The sequence below is a fragment of the Rhinopithecus bieti genome, unplaced genomic scaffold, assembly GCF_001698545.2.
Source record: "Rhinopithecus bieti isolate Rb0 unplaced genomic scaffold, ASM169854v2 scaffold_19708, whole genome shotgun sequence".
Classification (NCBI taxonomy): Eukaryota; Metazoa; Chordata; class Mammalia; order Primates; family Cercopithecidae; genus Rhinopithecus; species Rhinopithecus bieti.
The window spans coordinates 88,229-109,835 of NW_016810765.1; the positions used below are offsets into that span (position 1 = coordinate 88,229).

A 21,607-nucleotide genomic window follows, 5' to 3' on the forward strand; every position below is an offset into this window, starting at 1 on the left:
TCCATGCACACTGAAAACTGTGACAAATATTACTAAATTTTCTGGCAGAAAGGCTTTACCAAAGTCCATGCACACTGAAAACTGTGACAAATATTACTAAATTTTCTGGCAGAAAGGCTTTACCAATTTACACTATTATCAACAATGTATGAGACTGCAGTCCTCTAAATAGCCCTGTCAGAGACAACACACAGTGCTCACTGATCAATACTTGCATTTAAAAACCTTGTATCGGCTGGACACGGTGGCTCACACCTATAATTCCAGCCCTTTGGGAGGCCAAGGTGGGCGGATCACCTGAGGTGAGGACTTCAAGACCGGCCTGGCCAACATGGTGAAACCCCGTCTCTACTAAAAATACAAAAAATTAGCTGGGCTTGGTGGTGTGCACCTGAAACCCCAGCCACTCAGGAGGCTGAGGCAAGAGAATCTTTTGAACCCAGAAGACTAAGGTTGCAGTGAGCTGAGATCGCGCCATTGCACTCCAGCCTAGGTGACAGAGAGAGACTCCATCTCAAAGAAAAAAAAAAAAAAAAAATCATTTGAGAGAAAAATGTGTGTGTGTGTGTGTGTTCATTCTCATAAAAGCATATTATTTTAACCTTGATCCCTATTTCTCATATATTTTTATCTACCTACATGGGTAAGTCTGCTTCTAACTTTAGTTCTGCACAGATAACATAGAGAATAGCTTAAACCATTTCTAATTATATAAGAATGGTATTATTGACAATAGGTGGTCTTTCAGGTAGTCATAATGGATATTAGTGCCTATCATTTAAGGAGGTGTAGAAGAGAAGCATATAAGAAAGTAAAGGTAAATTTCAACAATTCTATACTTCTCTTCATCTATATCTCAAAGTCTGAGTATTTTTGATGACTCCTTAAGGACATACTTGAAGTTAATTTGTTCTATCAAGCATTTAAGTTTTTTTGTCATTGGTTTCAGCATGGCTAGACAATTGACTCCTTAACTTTTACTCTGAGGTTCAGACCTTAGCCCATTTGTCTGTATATATTTTATTATTTGTATTTTACTATCTCCATATACTGATTCCTTATACTGGACTCATTTACATACATAAATGTTCTCCCCTACATAACTGTAATCTGCTTAAAGTCAGCATTGATGTTTGGCAATGTCTTCTTCTCACCGCCCCCTCTGCTGCCTAGTATACTATGTCTTAAAGACAGCAGTCAGCTCTCCGTAAAATCAAATTGAATGACCTGAACCTTAGGTTACCCTCAGCCATAACTTGCTTTCTAATATGTATAGTGTACGACTATCTGAATCCGGAAGATTTATAAGCAAAAGACTACAAACAAATTCGATAAGTAGATATTCAGATTGAGAAAGTAGCCCACAATTCCTCTACTTGAGAACAGGTTGGATTCCTAAAGGCTATGTTAAGTCCATTTACTCGTTAGTCCAAAGTGGCATGACACAAAGGCTACAAGCAACCGAAGCACTCACACCTCGGTAAAATTAAGCACTAAACACTCTGGACATTGGCAGTATTGCTTTTGACTCTTTTTGTTTCGTTCCAATTATTAAAAACACCATGGTGAGCAGATCTAGCTGGTTTTGCGCTATTGCTTAGCTTTGTTCCTGTTTCTTAAAGCTCCTGAGCTAGAAATTTCCAAGGGAAGAAATGCCTGAATACGCTTTTCCCAATGGTATGACGATGGTAAAAACTCTCCCAGCACTCCTGTCAGAGTCTTTCGTATATGTTGTTGCATGTTACAAAAATAGCAAAACCTCATTGTTTGAAAGCAGATGTGATTTTTGGAAACAGATAAAAATCATACACAGCTATGTACTTATTCAATAAGTATAGGAAATAAGTGTGTGGTTGGCCAGGTAAATATTTGGAAATACAACACATTTAGATAAATATCCTTTTATAGTCACACTTCAAATGTTTTAGATGTACAAACTCTTGGCCATGAGCTATTTATAGAGAAGCATTAGAAAAATAAATGCTATGGGAGCACATGTTCTCAGGATCTCCAGAGGGCTGTGTCATGGAAAAAAATACTTAAAAGAAAAGAAAATTCTATGAAATAAATGTGAAAAGCACTCAACACATCTAAAGCATAAGAAAGTTCATGCTTTCTCTGTCATTCTACTATCCATAATAGATTTAGTATTTGTTCACACAGTTCAGCTTCTAAAATATTTCATTTTCTCTATATATTTATAAGCATATACTACTGAAGGCAAAAAAACAAACACTTGCATCATTTTCTATCTATATAACACATTCCTATGAAGAAAATGCTGATTCAATTGCTGATTTTCTAAGAATCCACCCACCTATTGCTTAATTCTACAAACACTGCTGTTAATTTGGTTGTTCTACAGATCTTTGAATGCTCAGTCTCCCTTCAAACGGTGAGGTTTTACCATTTTGTGAATGTGCAACAACATATTTGAGGGACTCTGATAGGAGCGCCAAGAGAGTTTTAACCACACTCACATTGTTAAGAAAAGAATATTCCAGTGTTTCTTTCCATGGAAATTCCTAGCTTAGGAGTTTTTAGAGACAGAAGCAACGCTAACCAGTAGGGCAAAGCCAGCTAGATCTTCCCACAATAACAGTGCTAACTCTTAGCACTCAAAGGGAGAAGAAAATGCTTGTTCTCAAACTCCAAAAAGTAGGCAAGCTCTACCCTAACCTCTCCCTGCCTTCCTCCGGTCTTTTTTGCTACCTACTTTGTCATGCCCTCACTTTTTTTTAACTAGGTTTCTACATTTTTATTGCAAAGTGGCAAATTAGGCATATTATCAATTTCATCACTAGCTATCAACCATCATTCATCTGACATATATTGTTGTAATGAGACCAACCGTATAAAACCAAAACTTGACAATTGGAGCACTGTAGAACTCATAGACTTTCCTGGTCCATGGAAGGTGCTGGAGCCCACTTTCCAAACCAAAATGCTGGTTTTCATCCAGTTTCTCATCATGGCCCCTTTCCAAATCATACTCTTTCTATAAAATAAACAAATAATCATTTTCTTGTCAGCAGCTTAATTAAAATAGTGACAAGCATGAACATCCAAAAAATAGCATAGATAATATATTAGAAATTAATTGGCTGGGCACAGTGGCTCACACCTGCAATCCCAGCACTTCGGGAGGCCGAAGTGGGCAGATCACCTGAGGTCAGGAGTTCGAGACCAGCCTGGCCAACATGGAGAAACCCTGCCTCTACTAAAAATACAAAAATGAGTCGAGTGTGGTGGCACATATCTATAATCCCAGCTACTTGGGAGGTTGAGGCAGGAGAATCGCTTGAACCTGGGAGGCAGAGGTTGCAGTGAGCTGAGATCATGCCACCGCACTCCAGCCTGGGCGACAGAACAAGACTCTGTCTCAAAAAAATAATAATAATAACAATTGGGCACCCACATGCCAAATTATAATCTTACCTTTGAAGGGAGAGAAAACTGTATGTATTGTATAAATTATTGACCAGGTAAAACATATGAGGTATTTCTGAAACGCAAGCTGACTCTGTAGTAATTAAATTCAAAGTAAGAGTAGTTCTAAGGATTTAAAAATTGGTCCCTGTTCTCAATCTCCCTTTTTTTTTTGAGATGGAGTCTTGCTCTTGTCACCCAGGCTGGAGTGCAATGGCGCGGTCTCAGTTCACTGCAACCTCCACCTCCCAGGTTCAAGAGATTCTCGTATGTCAGCCTCCCAAGTAACTGGGCTTACAGTCACCTGCCACCACACCTGGCTAAATTTTGTATGTTTTTAAATTTTGGAACCTAAGGATACTCATAAAATCCCTGTGAAATAAGTAATGAACAATACAGTGATTTCCTTAACACATAAGAACAAATTGAGCATACATTGATGATGCATGGCCATTCCTTGCCATAGGAAATTCACGCACTGCATTAGTTTTAGGATTCTGACCTTCTATAGCTTCCCCACTGATTTATAGCAGAGGGTCTGTTTGCCTGCAGTTCACGTGCTTTCTGAGCTTCTAGAGTTCCTTGAACACCCTGCAACCATGTGCAAGTATTTGTGTTGTACATGCATTTTTCTGGGGAAAGAATCAGATTTTTCATCAACTACCCAAAAGGTATGTGTCAGTCCAAGGGAATTAACTCATGTACAGAATTAGCAATGAGTATATGTAAGGCAGAGCAGGAGATGACTGAATGTGACTACACAAACACCCACATAGAATGAGCTTTCAAAAGAGGAAGGAAAAGAAAAGAGAAGAGAGGAAAAGAAAAGAAAAGAAAAGAAAAAAAAGAAAAAAAAGAAAAGAAGCAATTACAGGCTGGCTACCTTACAGAAGCAGCAATATAAGGGTAGCAAAAAGGAAGCAAAAGCGACATCACTCTACTGTATAGATTTCTAGGTGATTTTAGTTTTTTAATAGGAAACGTGTACTTGTTAATTTTTTAAAGTAATATTAAAAGAAAGGAATGTTCTCTGCTGCCTCTCAAACTAGTCCATTCTTGCAACCTAGCCACAAAAGTTATCTCTTTAATGTCAGACCTGCAAGATTAGCAAAATTTTTTAAGCCAAGGAATGAATCAAATTTTGCTTGAGCTGTCCATATAATTGCAGAAAAATGTGATGTTTAAGGCCTCGGGCATCTAGATGGGTTATCCTCAGTGCCTGATTAATTATTCAGTCATTTATTTCACTTTGGGCAGTGGGGTTGGGATTGTGACTTAGAAATGTAGAAATCGGCCCAGTTCCTAGCAGGTTTGAACCAGCCTAGAATTAAAATGGCATAAAACCAATTAGAAAAGTCATCACTTACGAGCTTTTAATGACATCAATACCACATCAGAAAGACTCCAGAAAGCAATTTAAGTAATGACTTTATTATTAAATAACTTCTCTTATTATTTCTCTAGGAGTGTTTCATTAGCTCTTAATTGCTTTTGACAGTTTGGAGTGGATTATAAAGTGCTGATGGGGCCTGTCTCTGAGTTGAATTCAAAGACACCAGTTGCTATGATGAAGACAACCTGAGAGATATAACAGATATTTTTTTACTGAGGAAGAGGAAAGACAAAACGTTTGGCTTGAATAACTTTTATTATGAGTAGGATAATATTATATATATGTATATTCATATATGGCGGCTGCCCCTTACGCCCCCACACCCCCTGACCACCCCACACTCTTTTTTTCTAATTGTAATCTGATACCAGCAGGTACACAGATTAAAGTTGTAACTACAACAATAAGTCTACTATAATCCATATCTGTTTTGCATTGTATTGCAGTCATCTTTCCCACTTAACGATGCTCTGATAGAAGAGATTTTGTTATACAGCTTTCTCAGTATTTCACTGTGATTTATTAACCTAAGACCGAGCTCATCTTTCCCCTTCTGAACCCACTCCCTCTCCAATTATCCTTGAGTCCCTTCAAGACAGCCTTGTATAAAAGACCCTCTTCCTCTCCATGTCCATTGCTACTGACTCTGGTTACAGGACTTATTGTTTCTTACCTGGATGGCTACCCTGGCCTATGTTCCCCCTGCTTCCAGCCAGTCTTCTTGCTAAACCATCCTATGCCCTGGAGGCAGAATAATTTCTCTAATAGTCAGATCATCTCACTACTCTGGCATACACATTCACTGGCTCTCCGTAACCTACAGAATAAAAATCATACTCCTTTACAGGATATACAAGAGTCTACATGATCTAGCCTTAGTCTACTTTCGTCATTCCTACAAGTACTCCCAGCTTGTTACATAACCCTCCTAACCTAGATTCCAGCTGAACCATACCACTTGTGATGCTTTACATATGCCTTGCCACTTCCCAACTCCCTGACCCTGCTTATAGTCCCCTTCCCACTGACATGCTCTTTTCCCTCTCCACATCCTCAAGTCAAGCTCAAACACCACCTCAGTCATAAAACTGTCACCAAACCCTAATCCTCACCTACTGACTCCTAATGGGAAGAGTCTTCTTCTGCTGTTGATTAACCCATTCTGCCATCTTACTATAATTTAGTCCTAAGAAAACTCATGTCATCAAAGGTCATGTTTTCAAGAGGTTATCAGCTAAAAAGATCTAAATTTCACATGGCAAAGTTATTCTGCCTGTAGAAATTTCAATAAGGAGTTTTATAAAACCTCAGTGAGCAAATGCAGTATTTGATGCTATACAGCATCAGCTCCAGAATAATGGCTTTGCTTCTCCAATTACCAGAAGTGCCTTCTTTATATTCATTATTACCCACTATTACCACAAGAAGACAACACAGTGACACTCTAAAGAGCATCTATGCATCACCTGCCTTCAGTTTCCTGCCACAATACACAATGCAAATTACATTCCTCAGCTAATAAATTGCATGACTTAATTAGTATTATGAAATCTTATCTATCCCATCAAAAGTGCTGCCTCCACCCCTTACACCATGCCTAGAAAAATTCTAAAAACAGCAGCTTATTAATAATTACTGCTTAAGTTAAATTTAAAGGCAAAAGGAAGATTGTTGTTATGATTATAAGCCATTTATAATGAACAAACTTGAAACACTATTTTTTTTTTTTGAGACGGAGTCTCGCTCTGTCGCCCAGGCTGGAGTGCAGTGGCGTGATCTCGGCTCACTGCAAGCTCCACCTCCCAGGTTCACGCCACTCTCCTGCCTCAGCCTCCCAAGTAGCTGGGACTACAGGTGCCCACCACTACGCCCAGTTAATTTTTTGTATTTTTAGTAGAGACGGGGTTTCACCGTGTTAGCCAGGATGGTCTCGATCTCCTGACCTCGTGATCCGCCCACCTCGGCCTCCCAAACTGCTGGGATTACAGGTGTGAGCCACCGTGCCCGGCCGAAACGCTTTTTCAATACGTGTTTTAATTGAACAATGGTGAAATATTGTGGATACTCTGTCTGATTATAAGCCCCGCAGTGGAAGAGGTTGCATCTGCCTTAATTAATTCAGTGTCCACAAAACGTCTAGCACATGTAAAGTGGCCACTAACGAGTCACTGAATTAATAAATTGGTATACAGCTATGTCCAAACCACATCTTTGATTTTGGCTTTGAAGTAGAAATAAGATATTTTGCTTAATCGAATATGGGGGTTAATTAGGTCTATTGTACATAATAAACCTGACCATAGCATAATATGATTAAGATTATACAAGAGAACTAAATGCTTGATTGGTTAGTCAGAGGCATTTTAAAATAACGTATAACCCCAGGACCATCTGTCATCACTGGCCTGAAATAGAGGCAATGTAACTTTTGTTTAAAAGATGGCTATATAAGTAAACTTTAAGGATGTGTATGTTTGCGTGCAGTCAATACAATAAAATTCAGTTCATGATGATTTTGCACTAACCACAGAAGCACTTTCTTTGGAACTGCTGGCATTCTGGTCACTGTAATACCACATAAATTGGAAGTCCTGGGACTGGGGAACATGTGACATCTCAGCTTTGCTTTTAAATTCCAACATCAAAATGGTGGGTGGTAAAATAATGCTTATAATAATCTGTAAAAGAAAAAAAAGCAAAACAAAGTAGTAGGGACTACAAAAGCACATACTAGACAAATAATGAAATTAAGAATTTCAGTGTATAGAAAATGCCAGACTCATCCCAGTTCAATTTTCATCCCATTTCTACAAATAATTTTTTGACTCAGCAACTTCAGTTTTAGTGTCTCCCTCAGAAATACTCATGAGTACAAGCGTTTGAGGATAAGAGTGTTCATTGCAGGACTATTTGTAAAAGCAAAACACTGGTGTCAACCTAAATGTCTATCTAGAGAGGGACAGCTGGTCTGGAATAACCTTTCCTCCTGTGCAACCATTAAAAAGACAAAGGCAATATTGAATATAATGAAAAGGTAGCCATGCTATATTGTTAAGTGAAAAAATCAAATTACAGTTATCTCTTGGTATCCAAGGCGGATTGGTGCCAGGACACCCCTGACCTCCGACCCCAAGGATACCAAAATCCAAGGCTGCTCAAGTCCCTGGTATAAAACGGTGTTGTATTTCCATATAACCTGTGCACATACTACCCTATACTTTAAACCATCTCTAGATTACTTATAATACCTAATACAGTGTAAATGCTATATAAATAGTTGTTATACTGTATTGACTTTTCATTTGTATAACTTTTAATGTATTGTTATTTATTTGGGGGTGTTTTTCCAAATATTTTTTATCTGAAGTTGATTAAATCTGCAGATGTGGAACCCATGGATATGAAGAGCCAACTGTATAGAAGAACATAGAGTGATCCCATTTTTGTTAAAAAATAAAAGTAAAAACCTTAGCTATTTATATGCATATATATATGCATTTAAAAGTTTAAAAATATCTATACTACACTGTAATTATTTACCTCTAGCAGCAGCAGGACAGGGCAGTGACAAGTATTATTTTTCAATGAGCACACTGCTTAAAAATATTTTAAAGCCATTAAGTACATATTACCACATAAAACACATTAAAATTTGTTGATATTATAAAATCAAGAATCTAAAACTATACCATCACCTTCTGTTAGATCCATCTCCCATCCCTCACGTGTCTTTTCCCTACTAGTAAAACCCAAGGAAGGTATAGATCCAGATATACACAAGTTATTTTCATTATATTGCTATTATTCATGAATTACTAACAGTCTTTTCAAAAAAAATTTTTAAGTTCAACTTGTATGGTCTTCCAAGGTAAAGAGTTTAAAAGATTTAATAAATGCTCTGATATCAACTTGATGAACACTACCTCTTTCAAGCTAAAAGTAGGCCTTAGTATTCTGGTATTCAGTGACCAAAAAGAAGATTTAACCTATTTGACATTCATCATTAAGCACGGTAAACTGAAGCCATATCCTTGTCGACCTTTTTTTTTTCATGATGAAATTATCTTTTGTCATCCTGTTTTAAAGCTTGATCTCCTGTGAAGATTCTCTGGACTTTCTCCAGTTCTAATAGGATTTTATTTGTGTGTTTGTTTTTTGTCCAGATGTAGAACCCAAAATACATGCAATCTTCTAGGTCTGGAAAAATTGCAGTTACCATGCCCAGTGGTAATACTGTACTAATTAATCTCTAGTCAACTTCCTGAAGAGGCCCCACATTCTGTTGCCTTTGTCCATTGCAGAACAACTGGCTTATGAGATAGTATTCAACAACATCAGTATCCCATCTCTAAGGGATAATATGGAGATGAGTTTTCCCATCCACATCTCTCTATATGGCTTTTCTACAGTCTTTTTCTACTTGGAATTAGCCTAGCCAGGACATCTTACAATTATTTGCAAATCTGTTTCTAAAATTCACCAACCAAGCACTGACAGAGTAGGATCTAGACACTGCAGAAGAACATTTACTGCAGCTTACTGACTTTAAGTAGATAACTCAACCTTTTTTATTAACTCACTCTATGTTTTGGGGTAAAACATTTAGTCTTCACTTAAGTCTTCTTTTTGGTATGAAGTATATGAAGAACAAGAATTCATTAAGTTCTCAAAAATAAGGATTTCTAGTAAACTGGAGTATATACAGGACACAAACATGAGGAAAATCATTTCTCAAACTACCAGCTATCTATATCTTATCTCACTCCCTGAACGTTGAACTTATGTAGCTAGAGGTGAACCCATTCACATCTCTAGTTCCTCAGTTCCAAGGGTGCAATCAAAGCAGATCATTGGAGAACTTCTGAAAACAATTATTGTTTCTGATATTTTCTTTAAAAGGATTTATGTCGAGATCCTTTTTGGTTGACATTTCTCTTATTTCTACAATTTCATCAGTGGAAAAATAGTCATTATGTTTGGGACACATCATATTTTAAGAACTCCAGGAAAATAAAATTAAAATATAAAATACAGACTTATGTAGCTCTTAATACTCACTCTTTGTCTCATTTTATTTGGGTTCATAAGTATGTGTACTACTTAAGCTTGGCCATAACCTAAAGCCTTTAGACTTAGGTTTGATGTCAAAGGTAAATGTCCTTAGCAGTCAACTAAATTATTATTGATAATTTAAGATAACAGATGAGGCTGAGAATTTTGAGATGGTTAGTCATGTGAACAAATGTATTGGAGGGCAGCCTTATGAAACAGTCACTTATTTTCTCAAAAAAAGAAAAGAAAAGAAAACCACACACACACACACACACACACACACACACACACACACTGGGTGAGCAGAACAACAGAAGTTATTAATTTTATTTAGTTTATTATCTGTTAGTATTCTTACACTGAAAAAAAATTCACTAAAAAGTCTAATTTACTTTTGTTGTAACTATTAGAGGCAATAGCAACTAGTAATAATGAAATCTTACATATGTTTGTCTATGCTTTTAACTTCTTCTAACCACCCTCATCTTTGTGGTGGACAGGGCAGGTACAATTATATCCATTATTCAAAAGGAAACTGTGGTCATGGGAGATAAAAGTCATCTTCACAGATTCCTCTGGGAAGACCCCAGATCTTCTGTGAGAATCAAAGATATTAACCGGCATGTGAGGCCGATCTGGCTGTGCCATCTGTCACCCCATTGATCGCCAGGGTTGATTCAGCTGATCTGGCCGGCTAGGCAGGTATCCCCTTCCTGTCTCACCACTCCATGTTCCTCCCTCCCAAAGCTGCGCGCTCCGGCAGTCGCTCAGTCGCAGAAGACGACCATCCTCGACAGAGGACCAATCTTCCGTCAAGGGTATAGGAGCAGCTGCGCTCCCCTGCTAGAACCTCCAAAGGAGCTCTCAAAGATACTAACTGGCTCTCCTGAAGACACACTTCTGGAAGAAAATGTAACTCGAGTACAGAATTTTATACAAAACTAACATTAAACTCCATAAAGCAAGTAAAGTAAATTTACCTTTAACCAAGAGTTTTTCCTCATTTTCAGGCACCCCATCCACATGTCCGTCAGTAGCATTTGGGTACAAGTATGTGAAACAAAGGGTCGTAATCCTCCCGAAACGGCCAGTTTCAGGCAGGTCGAATTGCTCCAGTCCCTGAGTTCATATGTCAACAGCGTCATGGCCATGCGCTCATTCTGCTTGAATGCCTTCTCCAACAAGTCCAGAGCCAGCTGGCCAAACTGTCTGCCATGAAGGTGGCCAATGAAGAAAACAAAGGCAGGTGAGAGAGCTGCATTATTAGAAACATTTGAGAACATTTAGAAACATTGTAAAAGATTAGATGTGAGGCTCAGAAAATATCAATCATAAGGCTTCCTTCAAAAAAAAAAAGCCAACACCACCAAACAGCAGATTAATAATCTTAGTTTCCAGAAACTATTTGAAAGGAATTACTACTCAGGAATGGGATTTTTCTCCCTTTCCTGTAGGAACAGAACTAGGAGGTTTACATTGTAGCATAGAGAATTTAATTTACACCTGAGCTATTCATGGGGAGTAGCCACTCCACATTATTGGACATAGCTTGGTTTGGGACTTATACATAGGCTTATACATAGCTTGGTTGGGACTCCCTCATAAGACCTAATAAAGTTTTGTTTTTGTTTGTTTTGTTTTGTTTTGTTGTTTTTTTGGACAAAAAAGACCATTCAGAACCCAACTAGCAAGTAAGGAAAGCTATGGAATCACTTTTTTTAAAAAAGATTTTATAAAATACCTATATGACTTAAGAAAGCTATAGACCTAGACCTAGAAACACCCTCATGTGATTTTCGAGGAGAATGTTTCCTCTGAAAGGTAGACATTGTCATTCTCTGGAATTTGGGGTTTTTTTTTTTTTTTGTTGGGGACAGGGTCTTCCTATGTTGTCCAGGCTGGTCTTGAACTCCTGGCCTCAATCATTCCTCCCATCTTGGTGTCCCAAAGTGCTGAGATTACAGGTGTGAGCCACTACACCCAGCCTGGGAATTTTTTCTTTTTTTTTTTTTGATGGAGTCTTGCTCTGTCGCCAGGCTGGAGTACAGTGGCACAATCTCAGCTCACTGCAACCTCTGCCTCCAGCCTGGGAATTTTTTAAATTAAAATTATAAATTAGTTTCCATTGATTCTAGTTTTCATTCTTTCTTCACTACTGTAACACTTTAGTAACTTAAAACCAAAAGCATTTTAACTTCTATTTTCCACCATTACTCTCTGGTTCTTTAATAAAATGCATTTATTTGTTTTTCCTCCTGAGAGATACTTAATGAAAAAAACAATGTCTTACTTTAATTTAGCATCAAAGAGTTCTGAGTTAGGGGGAGCCTTCAAAATCATTAATTGAACATTTCATAGTTAGGAAACTAAAGCCCTGAAATCTGGTCAACTGACTTGTCTAATTAGTCAACAGCTGGACTAGAACTCAAGTCCCCTGACTTGAAGGCCACCTCTCCTTCCTTTACTTCACAAAGCTCCTTAGAATACTTGAAGACCCTTTTAATAGGAGAGTCCATAAAATGCATGGCAGTAAGTCCATTTGTCCTACAAGTTTAAAGATGAGAGAGATAAAAGTGTCTAACCATTCTAAGAAGTGTTGATGTTTAGTATGAAGTGAGAGAACACTTACTTTGAGTAATTCTTCAACTCTTCTGAGGCATCAGCCACCATGTGACTCTCCTTAGCTTCATGGGCCATTGCCCGGTAGAGGATACATGCAATCACTGCTTTAACCGTGGCCTCCTCTCCATGCTGCCAGAAGAACATGGCCATCTTCTGCCTTTTCATCAGCACAGCCCAAACCAGCAGGTCACTGTAAGGGTAAATAAAGCCAGTAGACTCAGGGTCATCTGATACATTTTGTTCTTTTGACTTCTTCCTTGATTTATGAAGGACTACAGACTTTTCCTGTTGGAAAATAAAATAGGAATGAGTTTTCAAATACTCAGATGCATGATGTTTTACCTAATTCAACACAGCAGGTGTCTGACAGATTTTTTTTTAAATCACTACTGAAAAAGAGATGGAAATAATAATAAGATTCTATAAGCCAGCAAGCAAAATTTAGACCATAAAAGGTAATCTATTTCTTGTTGCATTTAACAGATCCAGAGTCCCTGAACTGATATATCTTAAGGTCATTTAGCATAACTTAACGCAGTACCTCTTTAGGATATACCCAGAGTGCTTAATATGAATTTGAAAGATGGGTGGGTAGGGGGAGATATAACAATACCTGAGAAATGGTTCCATCTTCCTCAAAATAATAACCACAGTGCAGTATGATGAGTGCTGAATTAGAGACTACATGATAACTTTTAATTTCTCAAGGAAATGGGTCAAAATAACATATTGGATACATGAGAATGATGTATTTTTAAAAAGCTCTAACCTCACTTAGCAAATAGATTCATTATCTTTCCTTTGGGAAAACATCCCTAGTGTAGCCAACATGTATTCAAATAGATTGATTTGAAGTTTCTTTTCCTTTAATTCTGATTATATTTATCAGCAACGGTAACAGGTGATCATGAAATACCATTCTCCACCTGATAAATCCCCACTCACCATGCCACTCTACCTCCTCACGTACTCCTATATCATTTTGTGTGTCTCTATCTCTGGGCTCATCACACTGCACTATGGTTATGACTTTGAGGAAGATGAGACCATTTCTCAGACACTGTTATATCCTCCCCTCCCCACCTACCTTCCAAGTTCAACCAAGCACTCAGTATAATACCTGGCAAATACTAAAGATTCAATAATTATTCTTTTTAATTTGAGAGACCATAGCAAAAAATTATAATCCATTTCCTCTATTTCTATAAATAAAAGGAATTCATGTTCACTGATGATGACCAATGGTAATTTTATGAAATACCTCTTTCATACCAGGGGCTATGGAAAGCAAACCTCTTTCAGCTAACATAATAACCATTTGCATGGAAATTCTTGAGCAAAAGCATTTATTCTTAGAGTAAAGTGGGATTGGAGGAGTATGAGACTAGGAGGAATAACAATGTTGTACACACACACACACTCATCAGCATCATCATTATCATACTGTAATATTAGATTTATGTTAATTTCAAGAAAGCCTCAAAAAGGAAAAAATTTAAAAATGAAGATGCAAAAGGTCAGTGCAACAGAGAAGTGAAGGAAAAGAAGGAAACAGACTTCACATCCAACTGGCCTTGGGGAACAGGACATCAGAGTATGGTGTTGGGTTAATGATCACATTTTTAAAGCACCATCCCATAGATTACCTGACTGAGTCACTGTCTAGACACAGCAGGGATGGCAACACGGAAGAGAGGCTAAAGTGCAAGTCCAGAGCATCACTGTGCCTCTGCTCACTGTTGGTACTGGACAGCTGTGTTATGCTTTTGACTTGCACCATCTGTTTATGACACTTATAAATGGTCCCTCTATTTACACCTCCCTTTCTTTGACGTAAATGAAGAAACAGTCTTAAGTTGTAAAAAACATTTTTTTTTCAAGTCAAAAAACAAGTAAATGGTACCGTGAATTTGTATGGCTGTGCAGTTCTAATGAACTGGGAGTGCGGCGTGCTTTCTGCAGACTCATTTCTATTTCCTGAGGAGCGTCTCCGGTGCTGGGAAAGGTTTGGAACAAAGCTGGTCACTCTCTGGCACATGTTATTATTTCATTTTTAAAATAAGACAAAATGAGGGGAGAAGATTATAGTGGTCACAACATTTTATTTCTAGACAATAATAAAAAACAAATATAATGTTGTGTCCTACCAAATATCCATGCCTCTGTCTCTCATCCGTGATTAGCACCCAACAAGAGCCTCTAATGATCTCATTGTGCATTTTGTTATTTCCTAACATCTTAGAGAACACACTCTTTTGTTCCCTATTATATATCTGCATTCCTTCACTATGTGGAAATTCCATTAGAATGAATGGATGTTCTCTCCCTGGAACTAGTTCAGAATAGGCAGTAAAGATTTACAGTTCTGATAAGAAAAAATTCCCATTCACAAGCAGCTCCAAGGTTAAGGTTAAGACAGGAAGTTATGGAATTTCTCAGGTATTATTTAATATCTCCACCAGAACTTCAGTGGCCACGCCCAACAACAACACAACTCATTGTCATTAGCATGAAATTTTCATCAACAAGAAACAAAAACAAAAGAAACATTCTTAAAGGGACTAACATAAAATATGATAAAAACCATAGGCTTTGGTTTTTAAAATGTATTTATTTATTTATTTAGAGACTGGGTCTCATTGTGTTGCCCAGGCTGGTCTCGAATTCCTGGGCTCAAGCAATCCTCCTGCCTTGGCCTCACAAAGTCTTGGGATTATAGGCGTGAGCCACCATGCCCAACCCAAACTATAGGCTTTGAACTGCTTTATTTCAGTTTCTGATTTGTTGAAAAAATCGAGCATAGAAATGATGAGGTGAAGACTTTTTAAAGGCAACACCCAAATTATTATTACTATTGTAATATAGAATTAATAGTGTCATTATAGTAATTATCATAATGACCATTATTACTAACGATGACTCTGCACCCTCTGTGTACCAGGAGCATGGATTTTTCATATATTATTTTATGTAATCCTTCTGACAAATTTATAAAAGGAGTATTACTATTCCCATTTATAGATGAGGAAACATGCACAGAGAAGTTAGGCTTATTGTTCAAGATTACTCAGCAACTAAAGAGGCAATCCTAGCCAGATGTCTCTGACTCCAAAATCATGTGCTTGTAACTACTACAATCTAGTTTAATATGACACACAATCAACTCTGCACTCCACTGGAAGACAATCCAAGAAACGGGTGACTTCATACTGGCAGGCCATTTGAAGAAAGGGCACTAAGGGATCTTCCCCAGCAAGCTCCACACTGAGCTGCACCAACGCCACAGTCAGTCCTCCTACTTGCCACTGGGGATCTCACAGCAATGTCTATTATAGTTAAATGAAGTAGCTGATACCTCCTTAAGTGTATCCTTATGCCTTTGAAATCTTAATAATTTTTCTGTGTCAGATTTGGGTTTCCTGTTTTGCTTTTTCATTTCTGAAAGCTAAGCTGGGCTTTCACGTCACTTGACTCTTTATAAAGGAACTCAAGTAGCTTGATATTCTATGCTGTTTATGGGATCTTACCCCAAACTGCCTTTCCAGTCTCCTTCCTTAAAACCATATGACACTGATTCTCCAGCAACGAAGGTCTCCTTGTCACAGTGGAAACATACCTGAATACCCAAAGGCTGTGCCCTTTACTGTTTCTTCTCTTATCTCAACAAAAATACCCAAAACTACATTTTCTAATCCTCCCCTCATCTTCTAATAAGAATGAGTTTCCTCAGGTTGCTAATCCATAATGGCAATTTCAAGAAATAGGCAATGTTTCCTCTGCTAACTACTAACCAACAACTCTAATTTTACATTCCTAGACTCTTCAAACTATCATGGAAAATAAAATATGTATCACTTGTGTTTTTAAGGACAGTCTACACACATCTGTCATATAATCACTACAGGCTTATACCAAGTTTGTTATCTCCAGACTATGGACTGTGATTAGTTTACATTATCTAATCTGATTAAGCTTTTGATATCAGTATTTTCAGAAGAAAAAGAAAGAAAAGGAAAAAAAAAAAGAACTGGTCATCTCTCCCTCTAACCTGCCTCATCACATCCCTTCTAAGTCACTCTAGCATGTATTATATACTGTTTTAAATTATGGCTAGTTATTCATAAATCTGTTGAAGAGTTTCTAAACTTCTGATCCTTATGCATCTCAGGCCAACACCGCAACACTTAGTACAGTATACTTCACATACAGCAGATAACAAATGTCCATAAATAAAACGACCATTTTAGGAGCTATTTTTGTCTGAACTTCCCAGGCCATTTTTCTAAAACAATTCCTAACCATTCTCAATTTTACTTAGGCACTTTTCAATTACTCTACCTTATGATTTCTGTAGAGGTTGTTGTAGAGGGCTCTGAAATGTTTTCTAGTGTAGCTGCTGCGATATGCTCTACCAATGAGGTATTCTACTACCAATCCAATGTCAATCAAGGTTATTCGGTAGCCTGAGAGAAGAGTATGCTGCAACAAAAACATGCGACGACTTTTAACTTTTAGTTATCTTCTTCCATTTCTCTTGCCATGCCATTAGAACATAATCAAATTAATTGCAAAGAGGTAGACACACCTTTTAAATATCTTTACAAACTGATTAATTTAAGTGACCAGCTATTGATGCAATCTGCCAGTTCAGAAGGAAAAATATCTTAGCCTTAATATTCTTTTTTTTTTTTTTTTTTTTTTTTTTTTTGAGACGGAGTCTCGCTCTGTCTCCCAGGCTGGAGTGCAGTGGCCGGATCTCTCAGCTCACTGCAAGCTCCGCCTCCCGGGTTTACGCCATTCTCCTGCCTCAGCCTCCCAAGTAGCTGGGACTACAGGCGCCCGCCAACTCACCCGGCTAGTTTTTTGTATTTTTTTTTAGTAGAGACGGGGTTTCGCCGTGTTAGCTAGGTTGGTCTCGATCTCCTGACCTCGCGATCCACCCGTCTCGGCCTCCCAAAGTGCTGGGATTACAGGCTTGAGCCACCGCGCCCGGCCTGCTTTCTCATTTCATAGACATTAAATGTGTGCTTCCATCTATGCATGTTCTCTCTCTCTAACTCTTGCTCTCACTCTACTTATCATGCACACAAACATATATACACACATGTTTGAGTAAAATACATTTAGATTTTTTTATTCCATATGGAGTTCCTAATTGGAAGTAAGAGAAACATTAAACAAGTAGAAAAAAACAAACAAATATGTATATAGAGAGTTTTTTTTAACTAGAAATAATATAGCTACTCCAACAGAAGCAAAAATCATAAAGTCTACACTGAATGTGTGTGATCCAAAATCAACATTGGATTAGCTTTTCAGCTTCTCTCTTTGTTGAAATGGATATAACACTTTGCACTGCACTGAGTACATCATATGTAAAACAAGAATATGGGAGGAAGTAGAACAAATGAAAACAAGGAATATAGAACGACAGAGTCAAATTCGGTATTAAAACATAAGGCTTAGGCAGCCAGGTTCTTCTTTGAATTGAACTTAATCCAGTATAGACAGTATAGTGTTTTCTACATTTCAGGACATATTTGGGGGTCTTTGTGTCTATAATCTACTTTCCCTATGATCCAAAATCCCACAGGATATATTACAAGGATATTGAAGTTGTCAGCTTACATGTCTGTCTTCCTTTACAGACTGTGTGGAAGGGTCTGTCTTTGTCTACCCAGAGATTAGCATATGCGCTTGGCTGAGATGAGCAACTATCTGAAACTCTATACAGGCATACCTTAGAGACATTGTGGGTGCAGTTTGAGACCACCACAATAAAGAGAATATTGCAATAAAGCAAAACAAACAAACAAACGAACAAACAAAACCATGAGGCTGTGCCAAGACAAGTGTTATGGTTGGTTGGCAGGAGGGCTAAGTAGTAGATTTCCATGTATGTGGGTCTTAGTCTAAATAAAAATTATTTTGACTCCTTAAATCGCACTTTACTACCTCTTCACTTTTGAACTGCCCATTTATAGTAAATTTTTAAAGGCACACAGAGTGTTGAACAAGGTCTCTGAAATGAAGATTGTGACTAATGTTCACAAAGCTTGGAACAAGAAATAAGGCTATATACATATGAATGTAAATAATTTAATTTTTCTTTTTTACATTCATAATTTACTTTTTTCAAGGAATGCCAAAAGTAATGCTCTTATTGCTGCTAGTTAGAACATATTTAACCTAGTTCATCACTTTTTTTCAGTTTTCTGTGGCAGAGTTTAAGAAAAAAATTAAAGAAAATCATTTTCATATTGCATAAATCAATACAAACTAAATTTACATGAGCATGGACACTTTTGCTTACTGCTAATTTACCAAGGAATAGGTGGGACACGGTGGCTCACGCCTGTAATCCCAGCACTTTGGGAGGCCAAGGCGGGTGGATCACCTGAGGTCAGGAGTTTCAGACCACCCTGGCCAACATGGTGAAACCCCAACTCTACTAAAAATACAAAAAAGTAGCTGGGCACGGTGGCAGGCGCCTATAGTCCCAGCTACTCGGGAGGCTGAGGCAGGAGAATCGCTTGAACCTGAGAGGTGGATGTTGCAGTGAGCTGAGATTGTGCCATTGCACTCCAGCCTGGGCAATAAGAGCAAAACTCCATCTCAAAAAAAAAAATTACCAAGGAAATGTCTTCCTTTCACTCTGACTCTACCGCCACATCAACATAACCTGAAAGCTCACATTCCTTCGAACAAAATATCAGACTTTGGAAAAATAAGAGAATTTTTAAAATGTGCCTTGCATTTTAACCATAGTGACAAATAAAAAGTACTCCCAATGTTCAGGGGATGTGGATAAAAGTCATTGGTAATGGAAAGACAAGAAACTGAGGTATAAAAGTTTGTTAAAGTTGGCAGGTTTTGGTAACTAATGGGGAATCAAATACTTTAACTTTGACCTAAATCACAGTTCATTGAGAACACCATAAGCAAAACGTGACCAAGAGTATAGAATAGGGAGGGGAGCCACCTGACTGCCTAGAACAATGCAGACTCACAAAAGCAGCAAGAGAGGGCTGGAACTATCACTGATATCAAAAAACAATGGAAATCACATATTAGTCCTCCAATAAGGATAACGCAACCACAAAGTTTTTTATTTCCAGCTGGTATCATCATCATAGACACCACCATAGTATCGTGGTAAGCTGAAGTCTGGTTAGAAGCATTGCATGTCTCTGATTCATGGCTTTTTATTAGCAAATATCACCTAACTGGTGGATCAAGTCTTCTAAAACATAAAGCAAATTAAGGAAAAAAGTGTAAGAGTGTGGTTTGTTGATGAAATTGTTCAAATCAAGGTAAAGAAGATAGGTAATTAACAAAACCATCCAAATCTGCATTTTACAAAGCAAAATTCAGTGACTCCTCCAACACAAAGCTAAGGCAATATACAAAGACATGTTCACGCCTTCTTAATTAGGTTACCTGTTTCACATCTTGGACAAGATGGTGCAAGAGTGTGTTAGTAGGTCCTTGTTTCTGAAATAAAGAACAAAAGGAAGAATTATTCACTTTAATTACCATGTGCTGGGGGGTAAAACCTTTATTTCAGAATGCATAAGTAACTCAGAATACTGAAAGTTTTGTTCAACATTTTTAGTAACGAAGCTTAAGCCAATTAATTCTAAAGGTGTTTTCCAAGAGAAGATGTAATTATATGAAATATTTTTCAAAGCAAGATGCAAATATGTAGATAGTAAAGACTTCATGGGATAAGAGACAGAAATGAATCTTAGGTAATTTATTACCATCCTTTAACATACAGTTACAAATCCTATCACACAAGCACATCTATCAATAAATATTTATTGAAAACTTACTACATTCAATCAGGGATTCAGACAAATATAAGCACTATTTTCCTGGAGTGTTTATAATAATAGAAAAGAGTGGCTACTTATACTAAAAAATAACCAACAATATATGTGTGGGTTCAAAAAGAGTTACAAATAATTGGTACTCTAGGAACAAATCATTGTGAACTAACTGTAGTAATCAAGAAGACAAGACTTGAATAAATCATTGAAGAAAGAATAAGATTTAAAGGACAAGGAAGGCTATTTCGAGAAGTGTGCATGGCTTGAGCAATTGGTATTTTCACAGTGTGTGAGCCAGGCTAGTTTCAACAAAGGGTTTACATGGGAAAGGTACAGGAACAGTATTTTAATAGTAGCCTTAGGTTGAGATACTTCCAATAACTCAATAAAAGGCAATTTGTTCTTATTCACATTTTAGTCTTTATGTTTTTACTAGCATAAAACAGAATTGGTAAGAATGTTTCTCATTTGGTTGAAGAGTCTATCTATAAACTATCTTTGTACAAGAACATTCAAGGAGGTAAACAAGTCTTAAGCTGATCAATAAATAATTACCAGGCAAGGTGTCAGATCCCTGGCAACGGGAAGTCACTGGTTCACAGGTAGTAGGAAGAATTTACTGACAACAGTATAGGTTTTGAATAAGAAAAGTTTTATTACAAAGAAAGCTAGAGAAGAGTGCAGAAGGGAGCTTCAGCAAGACAGAACTGAGCTCACAGCAGTGAATTTTCCTCAGGAGTATTTATGGACCTTAAAGTGGGAGTTTAAGGGTAACTGGAACCATGTTAGCCATGTAGGTAATGATAAATGATTGCATTTGTAGACATGTGCCTTCATGTCAGGAAGGGTTGCACGACAAGTTTTAACATGCACGCAGTTTGAGGATGTATAGAAATTCTAGTTACTTATAAATGTTGGGGAAAGAAGCCTGGAACTAGATCCAGCTTCAGATAATAGGGAAGTCCAATTACTTCTCACTTCCTCAGATAAGGAGTTTTGCCTCGATGGTCTGCTTGATGATCATTGCTCTTCTCGAATCTGGAGGGAAATGATTGATGAAATGTTCCATACTCACTGTATTATAGAGCTCTTCCAGTCGAGGGATGGTAAGAAAGCAATGGAGGTTCACTCCATATTCTATTAAGAGCTTCACAAAATCCACTCGATCCATCACTAAAGCATCTAACATTGCTTGTTCCAGGGCATCAGGCTTCAGAAAGTACAAATAAGAAATGTAAAGACAATTAAGAAAGTAGAAATAACTAAAGAATTACATGTT

General features: G+C 37.6%; 1 protein-coding gene across 8 annotated transcripts in view; it reads right to left on the reverse strand.

Annotated features, from left to right (window-relative positions):
* The window catches only part of TRPM6 (transient receptor potential cation channel subfamily M member 6), a 114,709-nt gene that overhangs the window by 71,488 nt on the left and 21,614 nt on the right, over positions 1 to 21,607 (reverse strand). For 5 of the 8 annotated variants that reach the window (XM_017892764.1, XM_017892766.1, XM_017892765.1 and 2 more), the window contains 8 exons: positions 21,404 to 21,538; positions 19,937 to 19,990; positions 16,835 to 16,975; positions 14,400 to 14,525; positions 12,504 to 12,781; positions 10,855 to 11,083; positions 7,348 to 7,500; positions 2,852 to 2,998 (listed from right to left, as the gene is read on the reverse strand). In XM_017892764.1, coding sequence (XP_017748253.1) covers positions 2,852 to 2,998; positions 7,348 to 7,500; positions 10,855 to 11,083; positions 12,504 to 12,781; positions 14,400 to 14,525; positions 16,835 to 16,975; positions 19,937 to 19,990; positions 21,404 to 21,538 — 1,263 coding nt within the window. Of the gene's footprint in view, positions 1 to 2,851; positions 2,999 to 7,347; positions 7,501 to 10,854; positions 11,084 to 12,503; positions 12,782 to 14,399; positions 14,526 to 16,834; positions 16,976 to 19,936; positions 19,991 to 21,403; positions 21,539 to 21,607 lie in introns of those variants that run through there. The other 3 variants (XM_017892762.1, XM_017892769.1, XM_017892768.1) reach the window with 2 other exon arrangements.